This window comes from Cervus canadensis, chromosome 18, assembly GCF_019320065.1.
Source record: "Cervus canadensis isolate Bull #8, Minnesota chromosome 18, ASM1932006v1, whole genome shotgun sequence".
Classification (NCBI taxonomy): domain Eukaryota; kingdom Metazoa; phylum Chordata; class Mammalia; order Artiodactyla; family Cervidae; genus Cervus; species Cervus canadensis.
In genome coordinates, this window is record NC_057403.1 from 17,948,844 (window position 1) to 17,972,655 (window position 23,812).

The 23,812-nt window shown below is 49.6% G+C and overlaps 1 protein-coding gene and 1 non-coding gene across 2 annotated transcripts; both read right to left on the reverse strand.

The window, feature by feature from the left end:
• Positions 1–1,004: 1,004 nt before the first annotated feature.
• LOC122421255 lies at positions 1,005–19,426 on the reverse strand. The gene is made up of 8 exons (XM_043437125.1): positions 19,423–19,426; positions 19,034–19,155; positions 15,572–15,794; positions 14,047–14,172; positions 6,278–6,353; positions 5,259–5,398; positions 4,010–4,116; positions 1,005–1,179 (listed from the first exon to the last, which is right to left on the reverse strand). The coding sequence occupies exons 1-8, from the start codon at positions 19,424–19,426 to the stop codon at positions 1,111–1,113; spliced, it is 867 nt and encodes a 288-aa protein (XP_043293060.1). The 3' UTR covers positions 1,005–1,110.
• On the reverse strand, positions 6,880–6,952 carry TRNAG-UCC. Its single transcript has one exon. It is a non-coding gene; the product is annotated as a tRNA-Gly (tRNA).
• Positions 19,427–23,812: the final 4,386 nt, after the last annotated feature.

Consider the following 23,812-nt stretch of genomic DNA (forward strand, 5'->3'; position numbering starts at 1 on the left):
TAGGAGACCCCAGAGGGCCAGGGAGCGGGGTGCGGACAGGGACACCTAATCCAGCCCCAGGGCCAGGAAGAGCTTCCTAGAGGAAGGGACATCTGAGCAGAGACCTGGGTGATGAGTTAGTATTAGTCATTTCCTGAAAGATCGAATCACACTGTTCCAACTTGTAACTCTCTGATTACTAAGAAGAGAGAACATTTTTTCGTGAGTTTATTGCCCTTAAATATTTTGTTTTCTGTGACTTGGTTGCTCATATCCTTTGCCCATTTTTAAAATGGGGTTGTATGCCTTTTTTATTACTATTAATTTGCAGGAGTGCTTTATGAGTTCCAATCCTGTTAGTCAGTTACATATATTCCAAACATTTCCTCCTAGTTTGCATTTTATATTTTAACTTTATCTATTTATGTTCCTCACACAGAAATTCTTAGTGTTTATGTGCACCTATTTATCAATCTAGTCTATCCTGACTTTTGGTATGTTTAAGAGGCCATACCCAGCATCACACCAGGTGATGCTGGTGGTAAAGAACCCACCTACCAATGCAGGAGACATAAGAGACATGGGTTCAATCCTCTGGGTCGGGAAGATCCCCTGGAGGAGGGCATGGCAACCCACTCCAGTTTTCTTGCCTAGAGAATCCCATGGACAGAGAAGCCTGGCAGGCTATGGTCCACAGGGTTGCAAAGAGTCGGACACAATTGAAGTGACTTGGCATGAAGGCATGCATACCCCAAAGTCATAAATATAGGCTATCATTTTTTTTTAATACTTTCCTAGTTTTGATTTTCTTTCTGTGTTGAATCCACATGAGACTTATTTTTGAACATGTGTTAAGGTAGGAATTTATGATGGATATAGACAGTTATCCCAGTACCATTAATTTTATTATTATTATTTTAAATTTATTTCTTTGTGCAGGGTCTTAGTTGCATAACTCAGGATCTTCTATCTTCATTGTGGTGTGTGAGATCTAGTTCCCCATCCAGGGCCCCCTACATTGAGAATGTAGAGTCTTAGCCACTGAACCATCAGGGAAGTCCCCAACACCATTTATTTGAAAAGGCAGTTCTGGGAATTCCCTGGCTGTCTAGAGGTTAGGAATTGGCGCTTTCATTGCTGGGATCCAGATTCCATCCCAGGTCGGAGAACTAAGATACCACAAGCCTCACTGCCAAACAGCTAAAAAAGAAAAAATGAGAGAGAGAGAGAGAGAGAAAGTCAGTCCTTTTCCCTGGTTTTTGATGTTCCACTGTTGTCATCTGTCAAATTCCCGTATATCCACAGGTTGATCTCTGACATTTCTATTATACTTCATTGATCTCTAAATCTGCTTCTTGCCTCCATGCCAAGCTGTTTATTTAGATATGTTTTGATATCATATGAGGGGAGTCTCCCACCTCTGTTCAGTTTCAGATCTGTCTTTACCATTCCTGTCCATTTTCTCTTCTAGATGGATTTTAGTAGCTGCTTTTCTAGCTAGTTCCCTGAAAACTCCTATTGAGATTGGGATGGAAATTGCATTGGACTGATGAATTAACAAGAAGATTGACATCTTTTTTCATAACCATGAACATATTGTCTCTATCCATTGATTTCACCTTTTGTTAGGAGCCTACTGTAAAATATTTTTTCTAATTTTTATTTCTATAATTGACTCATAAATTCCTGGGCTTCCCTCGTGGCTTAGTGGTATAGAATCTGCCTGCCAATGCAGGAGACACAGGTTCCATCCCTGATCTGGGAAGATCCCCTGGAGAAGGAAATGGCAGCCCACTCCAGTATTCTTGCCTGGGAAATCCTATGGACAGAGGGGCCTGGTGAGCTACAGTCCATGGGGTTGCAAAGAGTGGCTGAGCATGCATGCACCACTGACTCCATTTTTTTTTTTTTTTTTCCAATGACTCCATTTTAACCTGTCTCTGTAAAGACCTTGAAAGTGAAAGTAGCTCACTCGTGTCCAACTCTTTGTGACCCCATGCACTGTATAGTCCATAGAATTCTCTATGCCATAATACTGGAGTGGGTAGCCTTTCCCTTCTACAGGAGATCTTCCCAACCCAGGGATCAAAATCAGGTCTCCCCCATTGCGGGCGGATTCTTTACCAGTTGAGCCACAAGGGAAGCCCGCAAATACTCAAGTGGGTAGCCTATCCCTTCTCCAGCGGGTCTTCCGGACCCAGGAATTGGACCTTATTTGCAAATAAAGTCACATTCTGAAGTAATGGAGGTTAGGACTCAACTTTATCTTTTTGGGGGGCATAGTTCAACCCTTAACAATTTTCTGCTACTTTTTATAAACTTCTTCCTTCTGAATTTATTTGCTTCTTGCTAGAGTACATTCTCTTCTAACTCTTTCAGGGAACGTTCTAGATAGGCAATTTCTGAGTCTTGTTCATCTGAAAATGTCTTTATTTGACCCTCACAAAAGCAACCTCAAATTCTAGGGGAACATCCCTGGTGGTTAAGACTCTGAGCTCCCAATGCAGGGGGCATGGGTTCAATTCCCAGTTGGGGAACTAAGCTTCCACATGTTGCATGGCTCATGTGGTAAACAAATGGAATCTCAAATTCTGGGTTCCTAGTTATTTTTCTTGTAAAGTTAGAAGATACTGGTCCAGACTTCCCTGGTGGTCCAGTTTTTAAGAATCTGCCTGCCAATGCAGGGGACGTGGGTTGGATCCCAGGTCTAGGAAGATCCCACATGCAGAGAACAAGGCAACTAAGCTCCTTCAGGAAACTACTGAGCCCACACGCCTGGAGCCCGTGCTCCACAAGAGAAGCCGCGGCAGTGAGAAGCCCATGCTCTGCAAGAAAAATAGCCCCCACTGCTGGCAACTAGAGAAAAGCCCGCGTGCAGCCAGGAAGACCCAGTGCAGCCAAAAATAAATAAATAAAAGAAAAAAGAAGGAGATATTGGTCCTCTTTCTGGGTCATCACTGATGATAAGTCTTTCGTCATAAGCAATCGCATCTCTGAGCGTAATTTTCCCCCAGGATTCTTTATTAGCAGTGTGACCTAGTGCCAGCAACTCGGTTTCTCCACGTAGGTCAGTTTGCTCACCTCTAAAATGAGAATAACAATGGCAGAACTATTAGGAAGATGAAATGAGGTATGTGGAAAGTGCCTACATCTGTATTTGGCAGACGGCATATGCAGTATTCAGGTCTGTCATAAAAATAATATAATCCTTGATCACATCCTGGGCAAGCAGGGGCTGAAGCTGTTGTGACCACTGCTGTATCAAAGCACCCAGAAACCAGAAGGGACTACTGAACCATGTATTGTTTGAATGAACAAAGAACAGAAACAGGGTCCTCCAGCAAGCGACTTTACTACTGGAGCTGCTGCTTCCACATCTGTAACTGCCGAGGTTGTGAGAATTCAGTAAGACCACAGAGACATGTCTTGAGATGCATGGTTCGCTCATTCCTTGACTAACTACATATTAAGCATCTATTGTGTGACAGGCACTGGGGGATACGTGTGTGTGTGCGCGTGTTAAGTCGTTTCCGTCATGTCCGACTTTTTGCGATTCTATGGACCTTCGTCCACCAGGCTCTTCTGTCCATCGGATTCTCCAGGCAAGAACACTGGAGTGGGTTGCCATACCCTCCTTCAGGGGATCTTCCCCACCCAGGAATCGAACCTGTGTCTCCTATGTCTCCTGCATTGACAGGCAGGTCCTTTATCACTAGCGCCACCTGGGAAGCCAAACTGGAGATACAGCTGACAGCAAACCAGACCAGGTCTCTGTACTGTGGCGCGAATGGTGTCATGGGAGACAGACGATAAGGAAAAAAACACAAATAAAAGAGTTCCAGACAGTCATTTATGCTCTGGAGATGATTAAAAAAAAAAAAAGGTGATGTGAAGTAGATGATGGAGGAGACCACACAGTCTCAGGAAAAGGGACTTCATAAATTTAAAAATATGTATATATTACCATCAATGAGATAACTTTTATCAAAGTAGATTGAGCGCATACTATGAGCTAAATCCTCATAATTACCTTCCTCTTAGGGGCTGGTGTTAAAGAATTCGCTTGCCAGTGCAGGAACCGCAGCGGACACGGATTCCATCCCTGAGTTGGGAAGGTCCCCTGGAGAGGAAGATCCCCTGGAAGAGTAAACGGCACCCCACTCCAGTATTCTTGCCTGGGAAATCCCATGGACAGAGGAGTCTGGCGGACTACAGTCCACGGGGTTCGCAAAGAGTCGAACACTTAGCGACTGAGCATGCATGTAGGTATCGATAGTTTATTTAACAGATGAAGGAGCTGAGGCCCCAGTGACACGGAGATGGCCTATGAAAATTTGTCTCTCAATCCAAGCGCAGAGAAGGTTTCTAGAAGGAAGCCAGCCTGGGCGGGACTCAGTTTCTCCCGAGGGAGAATGGAAATTACCAAAGAAACCTGCAACTCGTATCTTTTCCGCCAGGGGGCGATGGCATCCCACAAGAAGATTTGAGCTGTAGGGGCGCTGGAACAGGTACCCACCCTCGGGTAAGACCCCCCAGCGAAGGCGGCGGGCGGTCCCTTCCCATCTCCCGACCCGTTTCTCTCTCGCTGAAGTGAAGCAAAGGCCCCGCGGAGCGCGGTTCAGGTTAACTCTGAGCCTATTTGATTAGCTGACAGGGGAGAAAGTTGCTCTCAGTTCTACAGTATATTTTCCAAGTTGGATTCCTACTTTCAGTTCCCAAGTTGAACTTTCGGATCCTGAATTCGAATCTTTCCAGCTCCCAGAGTTGCGAGTTCGAGTCTAACAGCTGTCCGTACTGTATTCATTTCCCCATCCTTCTTCCCAAATACTCCAAGTTCAAAGTCCAGCCCCAACCGAAGTTCCTGGACAACTCCTCGGAGTCCAGACCTTGCCCCATTCCCAAACCTTCCCCTAACCCCAACTTCGACTTTCCTCTGAACCTCCAAAGGACTAGGGTGAGGATGGTGAACATAAGGACACCTCGCCCCTAATGCCGCCCGAGAGACTCTGGGCGAGGGGCCGACTGCCGCCGGACCGAAGGCTCTGGAAGCGAGGGCGTGGCCGAGGGGCGCAGTGACCCGGCCAGCGTCCCCACCCGCCTCTAAACTTAGCCGCGGTGACGCGCGGCCCGGCTATCGCGGCGGGGCCGGGGACGCAGGGGGGCCCGAGCGGAGGGGGAGCGGCTCAGCTCCGCTAGCCTCTATTTATAGAGCCCGGAACCCGAAATAGCGCCGAGCCGAGCGGCCGGGATGACGCGGAAGCCGCCAGGGGCTGACTCACCCGGCCCGGAGCGGCGGCCCCCGGATGGGGGACAGTGAAGGCGCTGGACTCGACCCCGCGCCATCCCGGGCACCTCTTCTGCTGGGACGTCCCAGGTTTCCACGGGGCACTGTGGTTGGATACGCAGCAAAAAGGAGGATCTGCAGCACGAGAGACTGAAGTTAGATCACAGGTGGGACTTCCCTCAAAGAGCCCAGAATCAAGGAACTAACTTTATACAAGAAGAGGGGTTGGGGAGGAGGGGAGATGAACCAGATATACACACGTATTTATCACCAGCAATAGGATTGAGGCGTCTTGGGGGCACAAAAATGGACACAACTGAGCCAAACCCCTGGGTCACAGCTGTTCCCCTCTCCACTTGCCATGGCTCCTTGCATGCTGTTCCCACTCCCTAGAAAGCCTTTCCCTGCCTCCCCAATCTTATGAACTCATGCTCCTCAGAGACCTGGTGCTAAGGGCAATCCCTCAAATTAAAACTCTGACCCACTGGGCTGGGAGCCCCATGAGGGTAGGGCCAGGCGCTTCTCAGTCATCACCATTTTCCCAATATAAGATAGGCCTCTGGAGAAATTAACTGCATGAATAAAAACTGTTGGTAATAAAATAAAATGACGTTTCCCAAACTATCACCGCAAATGTTGGTTGTATGCTACATGCCAGGTTTGAGTCGGACAGTTATCTCCTATGGGTCTCACTACAACCTTAGGAGGGAAATATTTTTATTATTTTCATCATCACCAACCTCATGATGTTGCTGTCTTTTTTGTTTAGTCACTCAGTCGTGTCCAACTCTTTGTGACCCCATGGACTGTAGCCCGCCAGGCTCTCCTGCACACAGGATTTCCCAGGCAAGAATACAGGAGTGGGTTGCTATTTCCTTCTCCAGGGGATCTTCTCAAGCCAGGGATCGAACCTGCAGCTCCTGCATTAGCAGGCGGATGCTTTACCACTGAGCCATCCGGGAAGCCCAATCCCATGTTAGCAATGAAGAAACTGAGGCTCAAAGAATACCTTACATGTCCTCAGAACTGTCTCCAAACCAGGTCCCCTGGCCCCAGAGATGTTCAGTTCCCAGGATACGGTGTTTAGTTTCTATAGGACCAAAAGGTAAGGGGTGATTCTCAAAGTGCAGTCCACTTGGGAGGCTCCCCAGCACTCTTTCTTGAGGTCCCCAGGGTCAGAATGATTGTCATAGTGCTGACACTTAACTCCCTTTTTCACTTTCCTTCTCAAATGTTCAGTGCAACCTGCAAAATATCTCAACACTGAGCACAGAAGCAGAGAAGACCTAGCTATCTTCTGTCCAGCCAGACATTAAAGTAATCTGTAAAACACTGCCCCTCTTCTTTTTTTTTTTTTTTTTTAAACATTTATTTTTATTCATTTGGCTGCATAGAGTCTTAGTTATGGCATGTGGGCTCTAGTTCCCTGACCAGGGATCGAACCCAGCCCCCCTGTATCAGGAGCGCAGAGTCTTAGCCACTGGACCACCAGGGAATTCCCACTGCCCCTCTTCTTACTAAATGTTCTCTTTCTTTCAAGTACAGTTGGTTTGTTTGTTGGTTGGCTTTTTTTTTTTTCTTTTTTTCCCCATGCCTCAAGGTTTGTGGGATCGCAGTTCCCTGACCAGGGATCGAACCTGTGCCCCCTGCAGTGGAAACTCAGAGTCCTAACCACTGGACTACCAGGGAATTCCCCAAAATATGTTTTCAATTTAAAATATAGGATTTCTGTTCACCTGATTTTTTAAAAACTATTTTCAAGTGAACCAATAAATAATCCTTAAATATCTCAGCTTCAATTCCTAACACAGTAAATATGGATAGATACAATCCATATCAGCCAAAGTTCTTTGGAGTCCTCATTACTTTTTATGTATTTATTTTTGCTGCGCTGAGTCTTCGTTGCTATGCCCAGACTTTCTCTAGTTTCAGCGAGCGGGATCCGCTCCTCACTGCGTTTCGAGGGTTTCCCATTGTCATGGCTTCTTTTGTCACAGAGCTCAGGCTGTAGGAGCTTGGGCTTCAGTAGCTGCAGCACTTGGGCTCAGCCCAAGTTGAGACTCATGGGTTTAGTTGCTCCTTGGCATGTGGAATCTTCCAGGACCAGGGATCAAACCTATGTCCTCTGCATTGGCAGGTGGACTTATCCATTGTGCCACTAGGGAAGTCCAGCCCTCATTACTTTTTAGGAGCGTAAGCGACCTTGAGACCAAAAGCTTAAGAATCACTGAACTAATAGTCATACATACCTAAGTGTTATATGAAAGACAAGAGTATGAAACATCATTTTAACTGGGGGTGGGAAAATGGGAGGGCGGGAGAGTTTTTTTCTGTCAAAGAAACGTTAAAGAGATCTACAGGATGACTGGCAATCTGCGAGGTGAAGGGAGGAGAGTTTTCAAGGCAGTGGGAACAGTTTGTGCAAAGCCCCTGTGGTAGGAAATTGCTAAGCCTACAAAGATGAAACACACGGAGTGAGGGGGAGAGTGGCAAGAAATAAGAGCAAGCAGTCAAGGGACCAGATCATGTAGGATTGCAAAGGCCATGGTAAGAATTTTGGATTTTATTCTGAGTAGAGAATGGTCAAGGATGGAAGCCGGAAGCCCAGCAGGGAAGTGATCTCAGTTGTCCAGGGAAGATCAGATAGTAGTCTAGATGAGGGTGATGGGAAGTCAAGAGAAATGCTTGGGGGCTTCCCTGGTGGTCCAGTGGTTAAGAATTCACCTTGCAATGCAAGGGACACCAGTCTGATCCCTGGTCCAGGAAGATCCCACATGCCAAAAAGCAACTAAGTCCCAGTGCCACGACTACTGAACCTGTGCTTTAGAGCCCTCAAGCTGCAACTACTGAACCCACGTGCTGCAACTATTGAAGCCCCATCACCTAGAGCCCATGCTTATCTTGTTTCTATTATAATTTCTAGTTGATTAATGTTACTATTATCAGTTGGCCAGGCAATCTGGCCTAATTCTCAGTTTAAAATAGTTTGTTGATTCTCTTAGCCTTTCTTTGAGATGGTAGCATTATCTCTTGCCTTCCCATCTTTATATCTCATTTATTTTTCTTGTCCTATAGCATTTGCAAAGACTTTCAAATGACAAAGTTGATCAGTCCTCATGTACTCCACATCACAGCCTTCTGAGAAGACTTCTTTTTTTTTTGCTGTATCAGGTCTCAGTTGTGGTGTGCTGGCCCTAGAGCAACATGGGCTTAATAGTTTCGACGTGCAGGATTAGTTGCCCTGTGGTATGTGGGATCTTAGTTCCCCGACCAGAGATCAAACCTGCATCCCCTGCATTGGAAAGCAGATTTATAACCAATGGACTGCTCGGAAAGTCCCTGAGATGACTTATCTTGTTATTCCTATTTTGTAGAAGGAGAAAGCGAGGTATAGGGAGGCTAGTCTCTTGATCAAGGCCACACAGCAAAGAAGCAAACAAACCAGGTCTCCAACAAAAGCTTGTGTTCTAACCACTGCCTTAAAAGAAAACTCAACAGGCATCCTGTATTTTTTTTTAAAACAGGCAAAATACCTTGTGAGTTTCCACAGTGGCCCCTGGATCTTGAATGAGGTTCTGGGGACCTGAGATCTGATTCTGACTCTGCCTTCTTTTTGAGCCTCAGTTTTCTCCTTTGAGACAGCATTTGAAAGCCACAGAAACTCTGTCTTCAGGGTGTAAGGGGACAGGCCCCCAAACAGACTGTATTCATTTCCTGTGACTGCCTAACAAATTACCACAAACTTGGTGGCTTAAAACAACAGAAATTTATTCTCTCTCAGTTCTGGAGACCGGAAATCCTACTATAAAGCAAAATATCAGCAGGGTCACACTCCCTCTTTTTTTTTTTTTTAACTTTTCTTCTTATCACTTTCATCTATTTATCTCTGGTTGCACTGCATTTTCGTTGCTGTGCTCCGACTTTCTCTAGTTCCGGCCGGTGGGGGCAGCTCTTGTTGCGGTGCCGGGGCTTCTCATCACGGCAGCTTCTTTTGATGCAGAGCACGGACTCTAGATGGATGACTCAGTAGTTGTGGCACTCAAGCTTCTTCGTTGCTCCGAGGCATGTGGAATTTTCCTGGACTAGGGATCGATCCCGCGTCCCCTGCCCTGGGAGGCAGATTCTTAGACCATTAGACCACCCTCTGAATTTCCTAGGGGAAGATCCTTCCCTGCCTCTTCCAGCTTCTCGTGGCCCCAGCTTCTCCTGGGCTTGTGACTCCATCAGTCTCCTTTCTCCCTCCATTTCCACACGACCACATCTTCTCTAATCCGTCTCCAGTTTCCCTCCGCTGTTCTCTCTCTTCCTCTCTTTTAATACCTACTGCTCCATTTATTGAGGTCTTCCCTAATTTCTCTCAGCAATGTTTTATTAGCTTTCAGTGTACAGATCTTGCACATCTGTTATTGTTATTTTTTGACCATGCTGCAAGGCATCCAGGATCTTAGTTCTCTGACCAGGAACTGAACCTGTGCCCCGTGCAGTGGAGGTGTGAGCCCCAACCCCTAGACCTCCAGGGAATCTCCTCCCCTCCACTGGCTTTCTCTTGTAAAGACACTTGGGACCACTTGGATAATCCACAGTGATATCATCTCGAGATCCTAACCTTAATTATATCTGCAAAGACCCTTTTTCCAAATAAGTTCCCATTCACAGATCTCAGGTGGATTTATCTTGGGTTGGACAGGGGCACATCATTCAACCCATTACACAGATCAAAACAGAAAAATGAGAACAGGAAAATACATGGCAGAGTTTAGACCGGGAGGTGTCGAAAGCTTTGTGATTGCACACACCTGTTCCAGTGGGGAATATTAGCACGTGCCCTCGAGAGCCCAGAGTGGTCCAGGTGTCCTTCAGATGATGGTTAGAAGTCGGGTATGTCCACCATGCTCTGACATTTCCAAGAGGATGGGAAGTCTTTAAGGGAGTTTTTCATTCTTCAACTCTTAAAGTGGAGTTGAGAGATTTTCTCACAAAATTCCAAATAATAATAAAAGTCAAACACTTGTACAGCACTTAGTATGTGCCAAGTCTTATTCTAAGTGCTTAAATATCTATTAATTCATTTAATCCTCACAAAACCCCCTCTGATGTCTTGCCGATTCTCCTTTCATAGAGGAATAAGCCAAGGTGCAGAGAGGCCAGAGTTTCAGTTTGGAAGTTTCAGAGTCTGAACCCTGTAGTCTGGCTTCAGAGTCTAGGTTCTTGATGTGAAGCCTTGCTGTCACCTGGAGGCACACCATCTCATGTGAAATCTGAACTCTGAGGAAGCCATACTCCCAGATCCCTGATCAGGCATTGGCTACTGTGTGATGTCCAACATGGCTACACGTGGCTCTTAAGCACTTGATACATGGCTGGTCCACAATGAGATGTGTCGTGAGGGTAAAATCCACATCACATGTCATATACTTAGTGTGATAAAAAAGAAAAAAAACAGAACAGAAACTATCTCGTTAAGAAAGCTGCTGGACTTCTCTGGTGGTCCAGTGGTTAAGAATCTGCCTGCCAATGCAGGGGACACAAGTTCTACCCCTGGTCCAGGAAGATTCCACGTGCCCTGGGGCAGCTAAGCCTGTGCACAACTATGCAGCCCGCACAGTCTAGAGTCCACGCTCTACAACAAGCAAGCCACCGCAATGAGGAGCCTGTGCTCTGCAACCAGAGACGCCCCTGCTCACCGCAACTAGAGAAAGCCCATGAGCAGCTACAAAGACCCCGCACAGCCAAAAATAAATAATTGTTTTTAAAAAAGAAGACTGCTGATATTAAGCACATGTTGAAATAATATTTTGCATCTATCTGGTTAAATAAAATACAGGAACAAAATTATTTTCACCTGTTTCTTTTGGCTTTTGCAGGGGAGGTACTAGGGCATTCAAGCTCACGTCCTATTTCTTGTGGACAGCGCTGGTCCATGGGATTTGCTGTCTTTCCATCTGGGAGGGCATCAGATGATGGGGTGCCACTTGTTCCAGGGGTCACTGAGCCTCAGGATTTCTTGTGATTGTTCTGGAACAATCCATGTCAGAAGCAGGTTCAAACAGAGCGACTGAGGCTCACGTCAAAAACTTGGCCTTAAAGGATGCTCTCAAATTCCTCTCTGCACCAGACCCAGGTGAAGAAGCTACTTAGCCAGGAGAGACCACAGCGCCAGGCAGGACTTTGCAGCCACTCGATGTACAGAGTACATTTTTTATTCACAAATATTTATATACACGCGTGCCTTTATTGAGCTTTCCAGGTGCCGCTAGTAATAAAGAATCCGCCTGCCAAGGCAGGAGATCTAAGAGACGCAGGTTCAATACCTGGATTGGGAAGATCCCTTGGAGGAGGGCATAGCAACCCACTCCAGTATTCTTGCCTGGAGAATTCCATGGACAGAGAAGCCTGGTGGGCTTCGATCTACAGGGTCACAAAGTGTTGGACACCACTGCAGCAACTTAGCACGCACGCATGTGACCTTATTAAAAGCATTATAAAAACTTACAAAACGGAGATGAAGGGACTTCCCTGGTGGAACAGTGGTTAAGACTCCACGTTTCCAACACAGGAGGTGCAGGTTTGATCCCTGATCAGGGAACTGAGATCCTACATGCTGGGTGGCATGGGCAAAAAACAAACAAAAATAAAAACCCTTGAAACAAACAAAACAGAGAGAAAACACTCCTGGATGAACCGGGCTGCGTGAGGTTACAAGTTCAAAGTCTGACTCTGTCCCCTCCCTGGCTGGGATTCCTTCCATGAGTCCCAGTTTCTTCATCCAGAAACTGGAAGTGTTTGTTCCTGTGCCCGAAGGGTTTGGGGGGAAGTCAGTAAGGCCGTGCGTGCAAAGGGCCTGGCACGCTGCCAGGCAGAGAATGAACTCCAACAGCCACCAGGTTACTTGAGAGGCTGGGACCTGGCTTAGGTTGGAGGGAGTCGCGTCAGGTTTCTCAGCAGAGGGGATCGCTGTGTTGGACCTCAAAGCACGGAGCACTATTCACTGGGTGGAGAAGGATGGGAAAGGCACTTGGGCAGAGACAGCCGAATGTTTGAGTCGGGAGACATGCACGAGGCACTGGAGAAAGGCTAGCTGTTCGAGTATTGTTTGAAGGTGAAGTGGCGTGTGTTAGGGAAGGGGGGGGGGCAAGAGACGGAGTTGAATAAAGCAGCAGGCCACGGAAGGCCACGGAAGGCCTTGCAGATCACAGGACCAGAGCAATGGGGAGCCACAGCAGGCTCTGAGCAGGGGAGAGACCTGAAAAGAGCGGGTTTGTGGTTTAGTAAAATCCTTGCAGGTGGGAAGGGGCAGACCCATGGCAGGAAACCAGGGATGAGTGTAGATATGAAGGAAGAAGTGGGGAAAGGGGGCCAAGGAGGCAGCTGGGTCAGAGTAAGGAGGAGGAGGAAGGAGAACACATAAAATCTTTAAAAGATAGAATGGAGGGAGGAATTCTCTGGTGGTCCAGTTGTTAGGAGTTGGCCTGCCAATGCCGGGGACACAGTTACCCCTGGTCTGGAAAGACCCCACATGCCACAGGACACCGAGACTGCCACAACTGCCAAGCCCACATGCTGCAACTACTGAAACTGGTGTGCCCGAGAGCCCGTGCTCTGCAACAAGAGGAGTTACCGCAGTGAGAAGCCCGGGCATGGAAACTAAAGACTTTGCTGCAGCTAAAGAAAGCCCGAGCACAGCAATGAAGACCCAGAGCAGTCCAAAAAAAAAAAGAAGAGAGGAATTCCCTGGTGGTTCAGTGGTTAGGAATTCTGAGCTTCCATTGCAAGGGGCACAGGTTTGATCCTTGATTGGGGAACTAAGGTCCTACAGGCTGCACAGTGTGGGGGGGAAAAAAAAAGAATGGAGATGAGTGATAGGCTATGGGAGGTAAGGGGAGGGAGGCACCAACAGGACTCTGGTCCAAGAGACAGGGTCCAGGTGGGACTAAGTGGAAGCTGGGGGCCTGGGAGAAGGAACCACAGGCGTAGGAGGAAGATATTGAGGACAGGGTGAAATTCTGTGGGACAACCAGGGGGAGGCATCCAAGAAGCTTCTAGATACATGGGTCTGGAGTGCAGGAGAGATGGCGAAGCAGAGGCTGGGAGGCAGGCAGAGCTCAGACAAGGCTGAAATCCTGACAGTGGGAGAAAGTGGAGGGTGCAGTAGGGTAAACCCATCATCAGCCAGTGATGAAAGTGAAAAGCAGTCCTTCCCAGAACAGTAGGCTCGGAGTTGGGTTCTCATTCTGGTCTATACCTGGGGACAGGATGATGAGCAGACCCAGAGCCACCACAGGAGTGCCTGCCCGATGAGGGGTGGGGGCTCAGGTGTATACAAGCAGTCCATGCCTCCATGGGTGTGTGTGTGAGTGTGTGTGTGTGTTTAATGAATGGGTACTTCAGGGGGTATAGTTATCCACTGCCAAGGACTAGAGGTGGTGGAAACTTCCTGGTTGTGGGGGTGGTTAGAAAGCAAAAGTGAATTAATCAGGAGTCTCTCAGTTTCAAATGCAAACTGGCTCAGGGAAGTGTATTGGCTCACATTTTCAAAAGGTCAAGGAGTAAAATCAGCTTCAGTCACAGCTTGATCCAGGAGCTTAAACAATGATATGAAGTCACTGTCCCATATCTGGGTTTCTTATTTCTCTAGTTTTCTCCTCAGGAAGACATTCCTTGAAGTAGCAAAGGCAGCCCTAACAGCTTTAGGCTCATATCTCATCCTCTTAGCCATCCCAGAGGGAAGAAAGGGTTCCTGCTCAAGGGTTCATCATTCATTGTTAAATGGGCCACATACTCACCTCTGACCCGATCGCTGTCCTCAGAGGCCAGCCCAATTGGAACACTCTGACTGGCTGGACCTAGGTCAGGTGTCCTTCTCTGGAACCAGGATGGGGTGAGCCCCAAGACAATCAGGTGAACTGAACCTGAAAAAGGGGTGGTTTCCCGAAAAAACAAGTAGAAGTTCAGCAAAACTATAGATACTCATGTGGCTGGAAGCAAAGGGAGATGGGAAAACAGATTTTCTCATCTGTTAATAGGGTGTGGGATTATGATCTCACCTCTGAGTGTCAGGATGAGGATTATATGAATTAATGCAGGTGAGACATTTAGTAGACTGCTCAGTAAAAAGTAGGTGCTGGATAAGAGGTAGCTATTATTTAAAAACCAGTAATCAGTATTACTATTATTGATGATGAATGGCATCTATCTGCTGGGAGGTAATGAGCACCCAGGCTCAGGAGGAAACCAATCTGAAGCTGAGCAATCAGTTCAGTGAAAACTCATGCAATCTACACTATACAAGCTCAGCCCCCTAGTGATTCTTCTCTGGGTTTCTGTTTCCAAGTCTATGAAATGGGGTAAGGGGACTGAATGAAACCAGATCATTTTAGAGTGTCACCTCCTTAGAAAAAGGCTTCCCCTGGATTACTCTTACAGTGTGTGGGTGCTCAGTCCCATCCAACTCTGCAAACCCCACGGACTGTAGCCAGCCAGGCTCCTCTGTCCATGGAATTTTCCAGGCAAGAATACTGGAAACGGGTTGCCATTTCCTACTCCAGGTGAACCTTCCCTACCCAAGGATGGAACCCAAGTCTCCTGCGCCTCTTGCATCAGCAGGAGGATTCTTTTATCACTGAGCCATCTGGGAAGTCCACTTTTACCAAAGCATTCCTCTAATTATAATAGATCCTCCCATTTTATTTTCTTAACAGTGCTTACCACAATCTGAAATCATCTTACGGTCTTTGGTGGGGGGGAGGGGCATGCCATATGTCATGCGAAATCTTAAGTTCCCCAACCAGCAATCGAACCCATGCGTCTGAAGTGGAAGGACAGTCTTAACCACTGGACCACCACGGATGTCCCAAATCATCTTATTTATTCAGTCACCCCCATTAGAATGTCAGCCCCACAACACCAAGGATATTTGAGGTCTGTCTCGTTCACTGCTGTGTCCTCATCACCTAGCATGTTGCCTGGTACACACTAAGCCCTTGATAAATACTTGTCCAGTGACTAGCTAGATGCTCTTTATAAAAATATAGGGTGCCTAGTTTTCTGATAGGTAGTGAGTTCTCCATGAAGAGAAGTGCTGGAGGTGAAACTGAACGAGCAGTACCTTGCAATTCATGATGCGAGACCCCCAACCCAGTTCATGTCCGGGCCTCAGCTTCCTCATTTATAAAATGGGTGTGTGGCCAGCCGGGGGTGTGTGGGGGGGTGGTTTGTGGGGGTGTGTGAACTCCTGGCCCGGCCCTTGCCTGCGATCCCCGCAGGGGCCACCAGGGGGCGCGGCGCCTCTGCCCAAAAGTCGGCCCTCACCGCTCGAGCCCGGGTGGATGCTTCCCGACGGTCCTGGAATATTCTGAGCCGCGCTGGCTTCCAAGCACTCAGGAATCCAAGAGTTTGTGCGGATGGGCGGGTGTCCGCGCTCCTCGCAGGGGGGCGGGCGGTGACTCAGGCGCGCGGCCCCCAGTTCTCGCGAGGGAGCGTGCGCGGCCTCGGGAACTCGCGCGGCGCCGCGTCCATTTTTACCCGAGCGCCGCTAAAAATAGTCCCCGCGCTCGGAGCGGAGCCCGAAATAGCGGCCCCCAGATAAGGCAGGACAACTCAGCGCTTCCGGGGAGCGGAAGGGGGAGGCAGCGGGGGGGCGAAGGGAGTGGGGCCGGGCTCAGCTGGGCCTCTCCGCGTAGCTGCGGCCGGACGACCGGCCCCCGCCGGCCCCGCGCTGCCCCCAACTGCGACCCCAACCCGCATCTCCCGAGCTGTCACCAGCCTCGAATCAGCGCCCCTAGCCCCTCCATCCCCCGCAGTGCCCTGTCTCCTGGTCCCCCACGCCTCAGTTTCCCCTCTGTTCTTCACCCCTGACCGTTATCCAGCTTCCCCTTCCGTATCCTAGCCTTTATTCTTAACCTTGCCGCCCCTTCCCCAAGTGCCCCGCTGACATTCGTCTCCATCCCTCAGACCACCCTTCCCGAAGCCCTGTCCCTATTCTGTCTCGCCTTTCTGAATCCCACCCCCAGCCCTCAGCTCCAGTTCTATGGGGGTACGATGCAGAGGTCACAGGAAGTCATGCGGGACCAGCCAGGCAGAGGGCTGGGAGTGAGGCTCTTGACTTTTTGGCTAGTTTCTGTAGTGGATCGGATGGGCTTAGTTCTGGGTCTTAGCCAGTTTCAGGGCTCAAACTTGCCAAGGGTCAGGGATTCAAGCCTGGGCCAGGGTTGGGGCTCAGACTGGGGACAGAGGCAGGCCTGCTGTCACCAAAGTTGGGCTCTCTGTGTCACCAGTCAGGGCTCAGCCCAGCGCCCCACTGTTGGGCTCACCAAACCCAATTCAACTATGCCCTTCCTTGCAAGTCAGGGACACGATAGCCCCAGGCAGGGGGAAAAGCCGAGAATCCTGCTCGCTCTGGGCCTGGGTCTCCCCTTTGCACTTGGATCCTTTGGGGGCACCTTCCTATTCTGATATCCTGCGACTCTTTCAATGCCTACTCTCAGAATCAGCCTCAAAGATTTTATACCACGCTCACCTGAGGTTCAATGTCTGCATCTTTCTCGTCTTTGAAATGCCACAGAACAGAAACTGCCCTGTAGAATGATGTCTCGATGAAAATTCAGGCAGAACCCTTCAGCTGTGGATGGAAGGCACGCTCAAGTGCTGTCCCTGACCGTAGTGGACACAGATAGGTAGTGGACACCTTTAGGCGGGTGTCTTGATGATTATGTTGTCTGGATGGGACGTCAACCAGCAGGCAAAGGGACTGGGCTGGAGGATCCTTTAAGGCAGGAAGAATTGTGCAGCTGGACCGAAGAATTAGGCTAGAAAAGTGAGCAAGGACTAGGCAACCCTGGGCCCCTTGGACCATGGTGAGGAGCCTGGACTATTTCCCCCAGGGGCACTGGGAAAGCCATGGCAGGTTCTGAGGAGAGGAAGGACACAGGCAGGTTTGAAGACCTTTCTGACTGCTTCCTGGAGGTAGACTGAGGAGGAGGAGAGGAGGGGCCTGGACCTAGGGAGGAGTGAGAGGAGAGGAAAGAGCAGATTTGAAAGACAGTCAGAAGGCAAGAAGGGCCAGACTTGGTGGCTGAGAGGCTGGGAGGGGAAAGAGGCAGCCAAGATCCAGCCGGCGTCTCTGCTCAGGTGAGAGTGGGATGGTGGGGTCATCCCTGACATGAGGCCCAAGAGGAGGAAAAGCAGGTGTGGGTAGGGGAGGCCCAGGTAAGTTTCAAAGTTAGTCCAAAGCGGGTCATTTTTAAACTTTAAAAAGGGGGATTTAAAAACGTTGAGGGAACATATATTGGCAAATGGGCTTCCCAGGTGGCGCTAGTAGTCAAGAACCCACCTGCCAATGCAGGAGACATAAAGAAGGTGGGTTCCATCCCTGGTTTGGGAAGATCCCCCAGAGGAGGGAATGGCAACCCACCACCGTATTCTTGCCTGGAGAATCCCATGGGCAGAGGAGCTTAGTAGGCCACAGTCCAGTGGGTCACAGAGTCAGACACAACTGAAGTGAAGTAACCTGGCACACACACATATTGGCAAATACAAGAGAGTATACTTTGAAAAAGTAAATTTCCCTCCTCCCTCTGATCCCCACTTTTCACTACTACCTACATCCTCTGTGCCTTGGCCAACAGAGTTCATTGAGCTCTCACAATGTCCCAGCCTGTGCTAAGCCCATCATAGAAGTGACCTTGTCCAAATCACTCATCACCCAGTGTGTAAGCCAGGCACCACTGCTATACCCATTTAAGAGAAGTAAAAACTGAGGCTTTGGAGAAATACAGGAATGTGTCCTTTCAGGGGTCTGGCTGCGAAGGCTCCTCAAACTTGAAGGTATGGGAGCAGATGAGATCAGAGGAACAGGTCCAAAGGGTCAGGGTCCAGAGCCCAAGGACCTGGAGGGGAGTGACAGGGAGTTCAAGGAGGCTGCCTGGAGGAGGAGTGAGGAAAGCTAGGAAGGTGTCTTCCAGAACCTTCTGATGAAGGGTTTGGATGGAAGCAAGTCACTGCCTTTGCGGGGGCTGAGGCGTCCCTGGCAGCAGGGCAGTGCCCCCTCCTCACACCCCAGAGGTGTTCACAGGGACAGACTGAGGCTTCTTGATGACAACTCAGGGACATGGTGATAGCACTGCCGGCTGTAATGACGTTGGAGTGATTTGCCAACGACCAGCATCTCTAGTCATGCCCTGTGGGGGGCATGAGGATGGGAGGAAGTGACAGGCCACGGGGGTGGGGGCAACGGGGATGCAGTCATTCAGAGACCAGGGGACTCAGGCGCTGAGCCAGTGTGTTCTGCCCCCTACACCAGGGAAGTTTGGGTGGGAGGATCCGTGATTTGAGGCTCTGTTGAGTGAAGAAGGTCTAGTTTCAACCACCTTTGACTGGGATGGAGTAGGTCTGGGCACAGAATCAGGGGCTGCTGGGATCAGGGACTTCTGTTTTGTTTGCGGCTGGGTCCCCATCACCCAGGACGTGACTGGCACAACAGTAGGCGCTCAGTACATATTTGTTGAATGAATGGAATGAAAGGGATCAGCACTCCTTGGATCTCTTGCCTCACAGCCCTGGCCATCAGGCCGCCTCAGCTAGAGGCATTGCTAAGAATACCCTTCCCCACCCAGGGTCTCATCTCAGTCCCCGCTTCCCGAGTCGGGGTGAGCAAGAAAACGAGTTCTTGCCTGTGGTGGACTCCGCCCACATGTGATGTCACAAGCCGCTTGGGGATCCCGATCCCTGTCCCTCCCTTGGGATGGGGCGTGAAAGGAACCCGGGAGTCCTAACTTCCGCCCCTCCCCGGGGCCTGGCGGTATTACATAACCCCGACGTCGCGTCCCCTGAGATGTCTCCGGACGTCCTGGCCAGGCCGGGGACAATGGGCGGGGAGAAGTCCTCCCGCCAGGAACCTGGAAGTGGCAAGGGCACCTTCTCCTCTGATTCACCCTTGTTTCCGTCCCGTTTAAGCCTCCTCCTTCTCCTCAGGGATCCGTATCTCCCCCAAGCTCTCTACCCTCATTTCTTGGTCCCCCCTAAATTTCAGCTCTGCCCCGGCCTGCAAATTTGTCTCGGCCTGCAAATATCAGCCCTCTACCCAAACTCCCTGCCCTCACACCAGTCCTTTGTCATTTCTGAATCCCCTAAACGTCTAGTTTCCCACGCCCTCCTTCACTCACCCATGTCGAGGGTGGGGGGTGGGGGGAGCCTGTCCAGGGTCCCTCAAACTATCCCCAACTTTCTACCTGCCCCCCCCCCTCGCCCTCCCAATCTCCTCCCGTGGCTTCTCCAAGCTTCCTCCATCACCTGTCTTCCCCAAACCCCTCCCCACCTCCCTCAAACTGACCCCTAATACTTTCTCGTCCCTAATCCCAGCCTCCTTGTCTCCCGAAACTGCCCTAATATCCCTACTTCATTCCCCTCAAATCGGGTCTCCGATTCCCTCCAGACTTCAGACATATGCCGGGCTCTCTCGGCCCCAGACCCCCGGCCACCGGCGCCCCTCCCCAGCCCGCTCCCACGCCCGGCTCGGGTTCCCAGGCTGCCCCCCCGCGGTGGCCCAGAGACCCAGTTTGCCGCGGCAAAACATTGGTCTCCGGGCAACAGGCTCCGCCCGCCCCAGGGCTGCCCGCTGCGAGCCCGGCCGCGCCGGGGCCGAGACTGGGAGCGGAGGCGGGGTGGGCGCACCCGGCTGGGGCCTTCGCCTCCGGAGGTCCACCGGGCGCAGGGACCCGGGGAGACCGCCACGCGGAAGTAGAGATTCTGGGCTCCGGAGTCAGAAACCCCGGGAAATTCGTAGAGTCTGAAGGGAGCTGTCTGGGACTCAGTAATAGAGGCCGCGCAACCAAGTAAAGAAGGAATGAGCCCTGAAATAAACATGGGGATGATGAGGATAAACACAGACAATGCACCGGTCCGCAAGGACGCCCCTGAAGGCAGGATAATCTACCTCGGATCGTCCGGGCCTTTGAGCTTCTGTTTTAGGGACTTCCCTCTCTGACTCTTAGTTTCCGTGTTTGTAAAACGGGTAGCGCTTAGCATAGAGGACTGCTGTGACAATAGGGATTCAACGTAAGGATTCAGTGCATTCACCGGCCTAGAACTCGTGGCACACTCCTGGCACGTCATTCATTCGTTCAGCATATTTGTTCCAGGTACTGTGGTAAGTGCTGGCAATTCAACAGTGAACAAGATGAAGGTCCCTGTCCTCCCAGAAGCTCCCACTTTGGGAATGGGGAAGGAGATGATGGGCCTTACATAGCACGTTGGAAGGTAGCAGTGCTGGGGAGGTAGAGAGGAAGGGAGGGTTGAGGCTGCCATTTCAAATAGGGTGGTCAGAGAAGGTCGACATGAGATGGTGATTCTTTGAGCAAAGACTGGAAGTTGGGGAGAAAGGAGCCGTGGAGATATCTGGGTCAAGAGCATCCAGGTCAGAGAGAGCAGCAGATGCAAAGGCCTTAAGGTGGGAACATGCCTGGTGTGTTGGAGGAACAAGAGGAGGCTGGTGTGACTGGAGCAGAGAGAGGGAGGGGAGGGAGAGTGGCCCAAGGAGCCTATGGGCCATGGTGAGGGCCTTGACTTTTACTCTGGGTGAGTTAGATGCCAGGGGAGGGTTTTGAACAAAAGAGGGACATGAACTGACTTTGATTTAAACAGCATCCCTCCAGCTGTATGTGGGGAATGGTCTTTGGGAGGCCAGAGTGCAGGCAGGCAGACCAGAGAGGCAACCCAGGCAATAGTCCAGGCAAGAGGGGATGGCGACTTGGACAAGGGGCAACAGGAATCAGATTCTGGAGATGTTTGAAGGCAGAGCTGCAGAATTTGCTGACAGGCACATTCATGGCAAGCCCTCAATAGATGGCAGCAGTTACCATTTTGTGAAAGAGAACTCACAAAATCCTCACACAAGTCCTTATCCTCCCCATTTTACAGATGCAGAAATTGAGGCTCCCAGGGGTCACTCAGCTTGCCTAAGGAGTCAGCTCAGTCTGGCTCCAAAATGGTACCCCTCTATTAGGTTGGCTCTTCCCAAGTCCACAACACCCTCGAAGTCTGGAGCTATACCCAAACTTATCCACGTGGGCCCCAGGACCCCTGGAGCTATATCCTTATTAGCCGCACCCAGTGGGCGTAGACAGTGGTGGCCTGACAGAGAAAGCTGTCTGACTGGGTTCCAGTTGTCAGGTAGTCACCCATGCTGGCCCGGGACACTGGCTTAAAGGCAGGCAGGTACATGTAGAGAGGGTCCACCCAGAACCTCCCAGCCCATCCATCTGCTTCCCACACTCAGCCCCAGCACTGGACCCGGCACACCCCAGTGCTGCCTGCAGCGACCTGTTGAATACAGTCACACACTCGCACGCAGGTAGGTACGTGGCCCTCCACCATGAAGGTGCATTTCCAGGCAGTGTGCAGAAAATGCAATTTCTGACTTTCTCTCTGTGTTTCCATATCTCTCTGCCTCTATCTTTTTGTCTCTGTCTGTCTGTGTCTTGCTATCTGTCTCTCTCCGCACCCTGACCCCCTGCTCTGTCCACACTCAAGACCTTCTCCCTGCAGGGGAAATCACTCTTGTCCCTGGCCATGTCTCCACGGAACCTCACCTATTATGTGGCATCAGAACTTTGCATCAGCCAACAGGGACCTATGTACAGCACCGAGAACTATACCCAATATTTTGTAATAATCTATAAGGGAAAAGAATGTGAAAAAAAGTATATAAATGTGTATATATATATATATATATATATGTGTATGTAAACATGTATATACACACACACACATATAATTGAATCAGTTTACTGTTCACCAGAAACTAACACGACATTGTAAATTAACTATACTTCAATTTAAAAAACCATTAAAAAAAACAACAGCTGGCATCAGGACACGTGTGGAGGCCTCAGATTAGTTGTTCAGAATCTCTCAGGCAGACTCTCACATGTCATAATCTCTGCCACCTCCTTCTCTGAGATTCTGACCCACAGCTTTTGGGTGTGGGATTGAGGCAATCCACCTTTATCAGGTTGCCCAGGAGATGAGGCTCCCTGTCAATCTGCACTGCCGGTCGTGCATGCTAAGTCGCTTCAGTTGTGTCTGACTCTTTGCGACCCAGTGGACTGTAGCCCGCCAGGCTCCTCTGTCCATGGGATTCTCCAGGCAAGAATACTGGAGTGGGTTGCCAATGTGCTCCTCCAGGGGATCTTCCCGACTCAGTGATGGAACCACATCGTTTATGTCTCCTGCATTGGCAGGCAGGTTCTTTACCTTTAGTGCCACTTGGTACTCCATCTGATTTTGCACAAAGGGAAGAGCAGAGGCCCAAGGAGCAGAGGAACCATCCTGACACCCACAGCACTGTTGTGAGGGGATTGGGATTGGTGCTGTTCAGAATCAGTGGACTCTGGGAACAAATTTGGGAGTTAAATGAAGAATTAAAGAGAATCACAAAGACACAGAGGGAGACCCAGAAATGGATAAAAACCCAGAGAAAGGGGAGTGGGTGGGAGGCAGAAACCCAGAAAAGGACTCAGGGGAACAGAGATAGTGACAGAAAAGCACAGAGATGGCATAACAGAGACAGAGAGACAGCAGAAAGATGCAGAGGGAATGAAGACATATTAAGAGACAGAGACTGAGACACATCATTTAGGGGGATAGAGAGACCCCAATAGAGTCATATTTTGAATGAGGCAATATACATGATAGGCTTGACTTCCTAGAAGCAGCCAGTGCCAGTTTGGCAATTGCAGGCTTAGCAAGCCAGGTCCCCTCCCTAGACTCGACATGTAGGATGCACATTAAACACGTTTATATAACCTGCCCTCTGTGCAGAATCTAAGAGCTTTACATAATGTAGCCCCATGAGTCATGCTGCAGACATGGGGCAGTGACCTGACACACCCGATGAGAGCGGACCCCTCACCCAGGACCGTTACCTGGAAGTGACTATGTGAGAGGTGAGAGATCACAGGTTTCACCTAGGAGAAAGCAGAGGGTCAGAGAAGGCAAGGCATTTGTCTGAGGTCACACACCCAGGGCCAGCAGAACAAAACTTCCAATCACATCTGCCTGATTTCCTTGCCTTTGCACCCTAAGACACAAAGAAAGGCAATAACTGACAATGCCCTGTGATGTGTTATTTTACAGAGTAGAGGAAATAATAGTTAAAACATCAGCAATAATATGACAGCCCCTGTGTATTTAGCACTCTGTCCTGCAGTAAGTACTTTACAAATACCATCTCATTCCAAATCCCAGTGAGGCAGAGAAAGAACTCAGTTATTAAAGAATATAATTTTACCTGTTATGTACAGAGCACTTACTATGTACTAAGTACTTAACAGGATTTCATACAGTCAGAGTTCTGGAGGCGGGTGATGCTATCACTCCCATTTCAGGAAGCAAAGATGCTCAGAAAAAAGAAGTTACAGGTCAAGGTCACAGAGTGGGTATTTGAACCCGGGTCTCTCTATCGGTTTATCTTTGCCACCCACTCTCCTGTGGAAGTGCGTGCCTACAAGTGCGCCTATGCACGTGTGCAATCGATCTAACATCTTGCACTAACAT

Excerpts from the sequence above, each read along its gene's own strand:
- LOC122421255 (XM_043437125.1), bottom strand. Across the intron at positions 6,354-14,046 it reads GGACAGCGATCGGGTCAGAG|AAACTAAACACCGTATCCTG; the intron begins GTGAGTATGTGG and ends TTGGTCCTATAG. Across the intron at positions 4,117-5,258 it reads GGGCCGCCGCTCCGGGCCGG|GGGATCTTCCTCTCCAGGGG; the intron begins GTGAGTCAGCCC and ends TTACTCTTCCAG.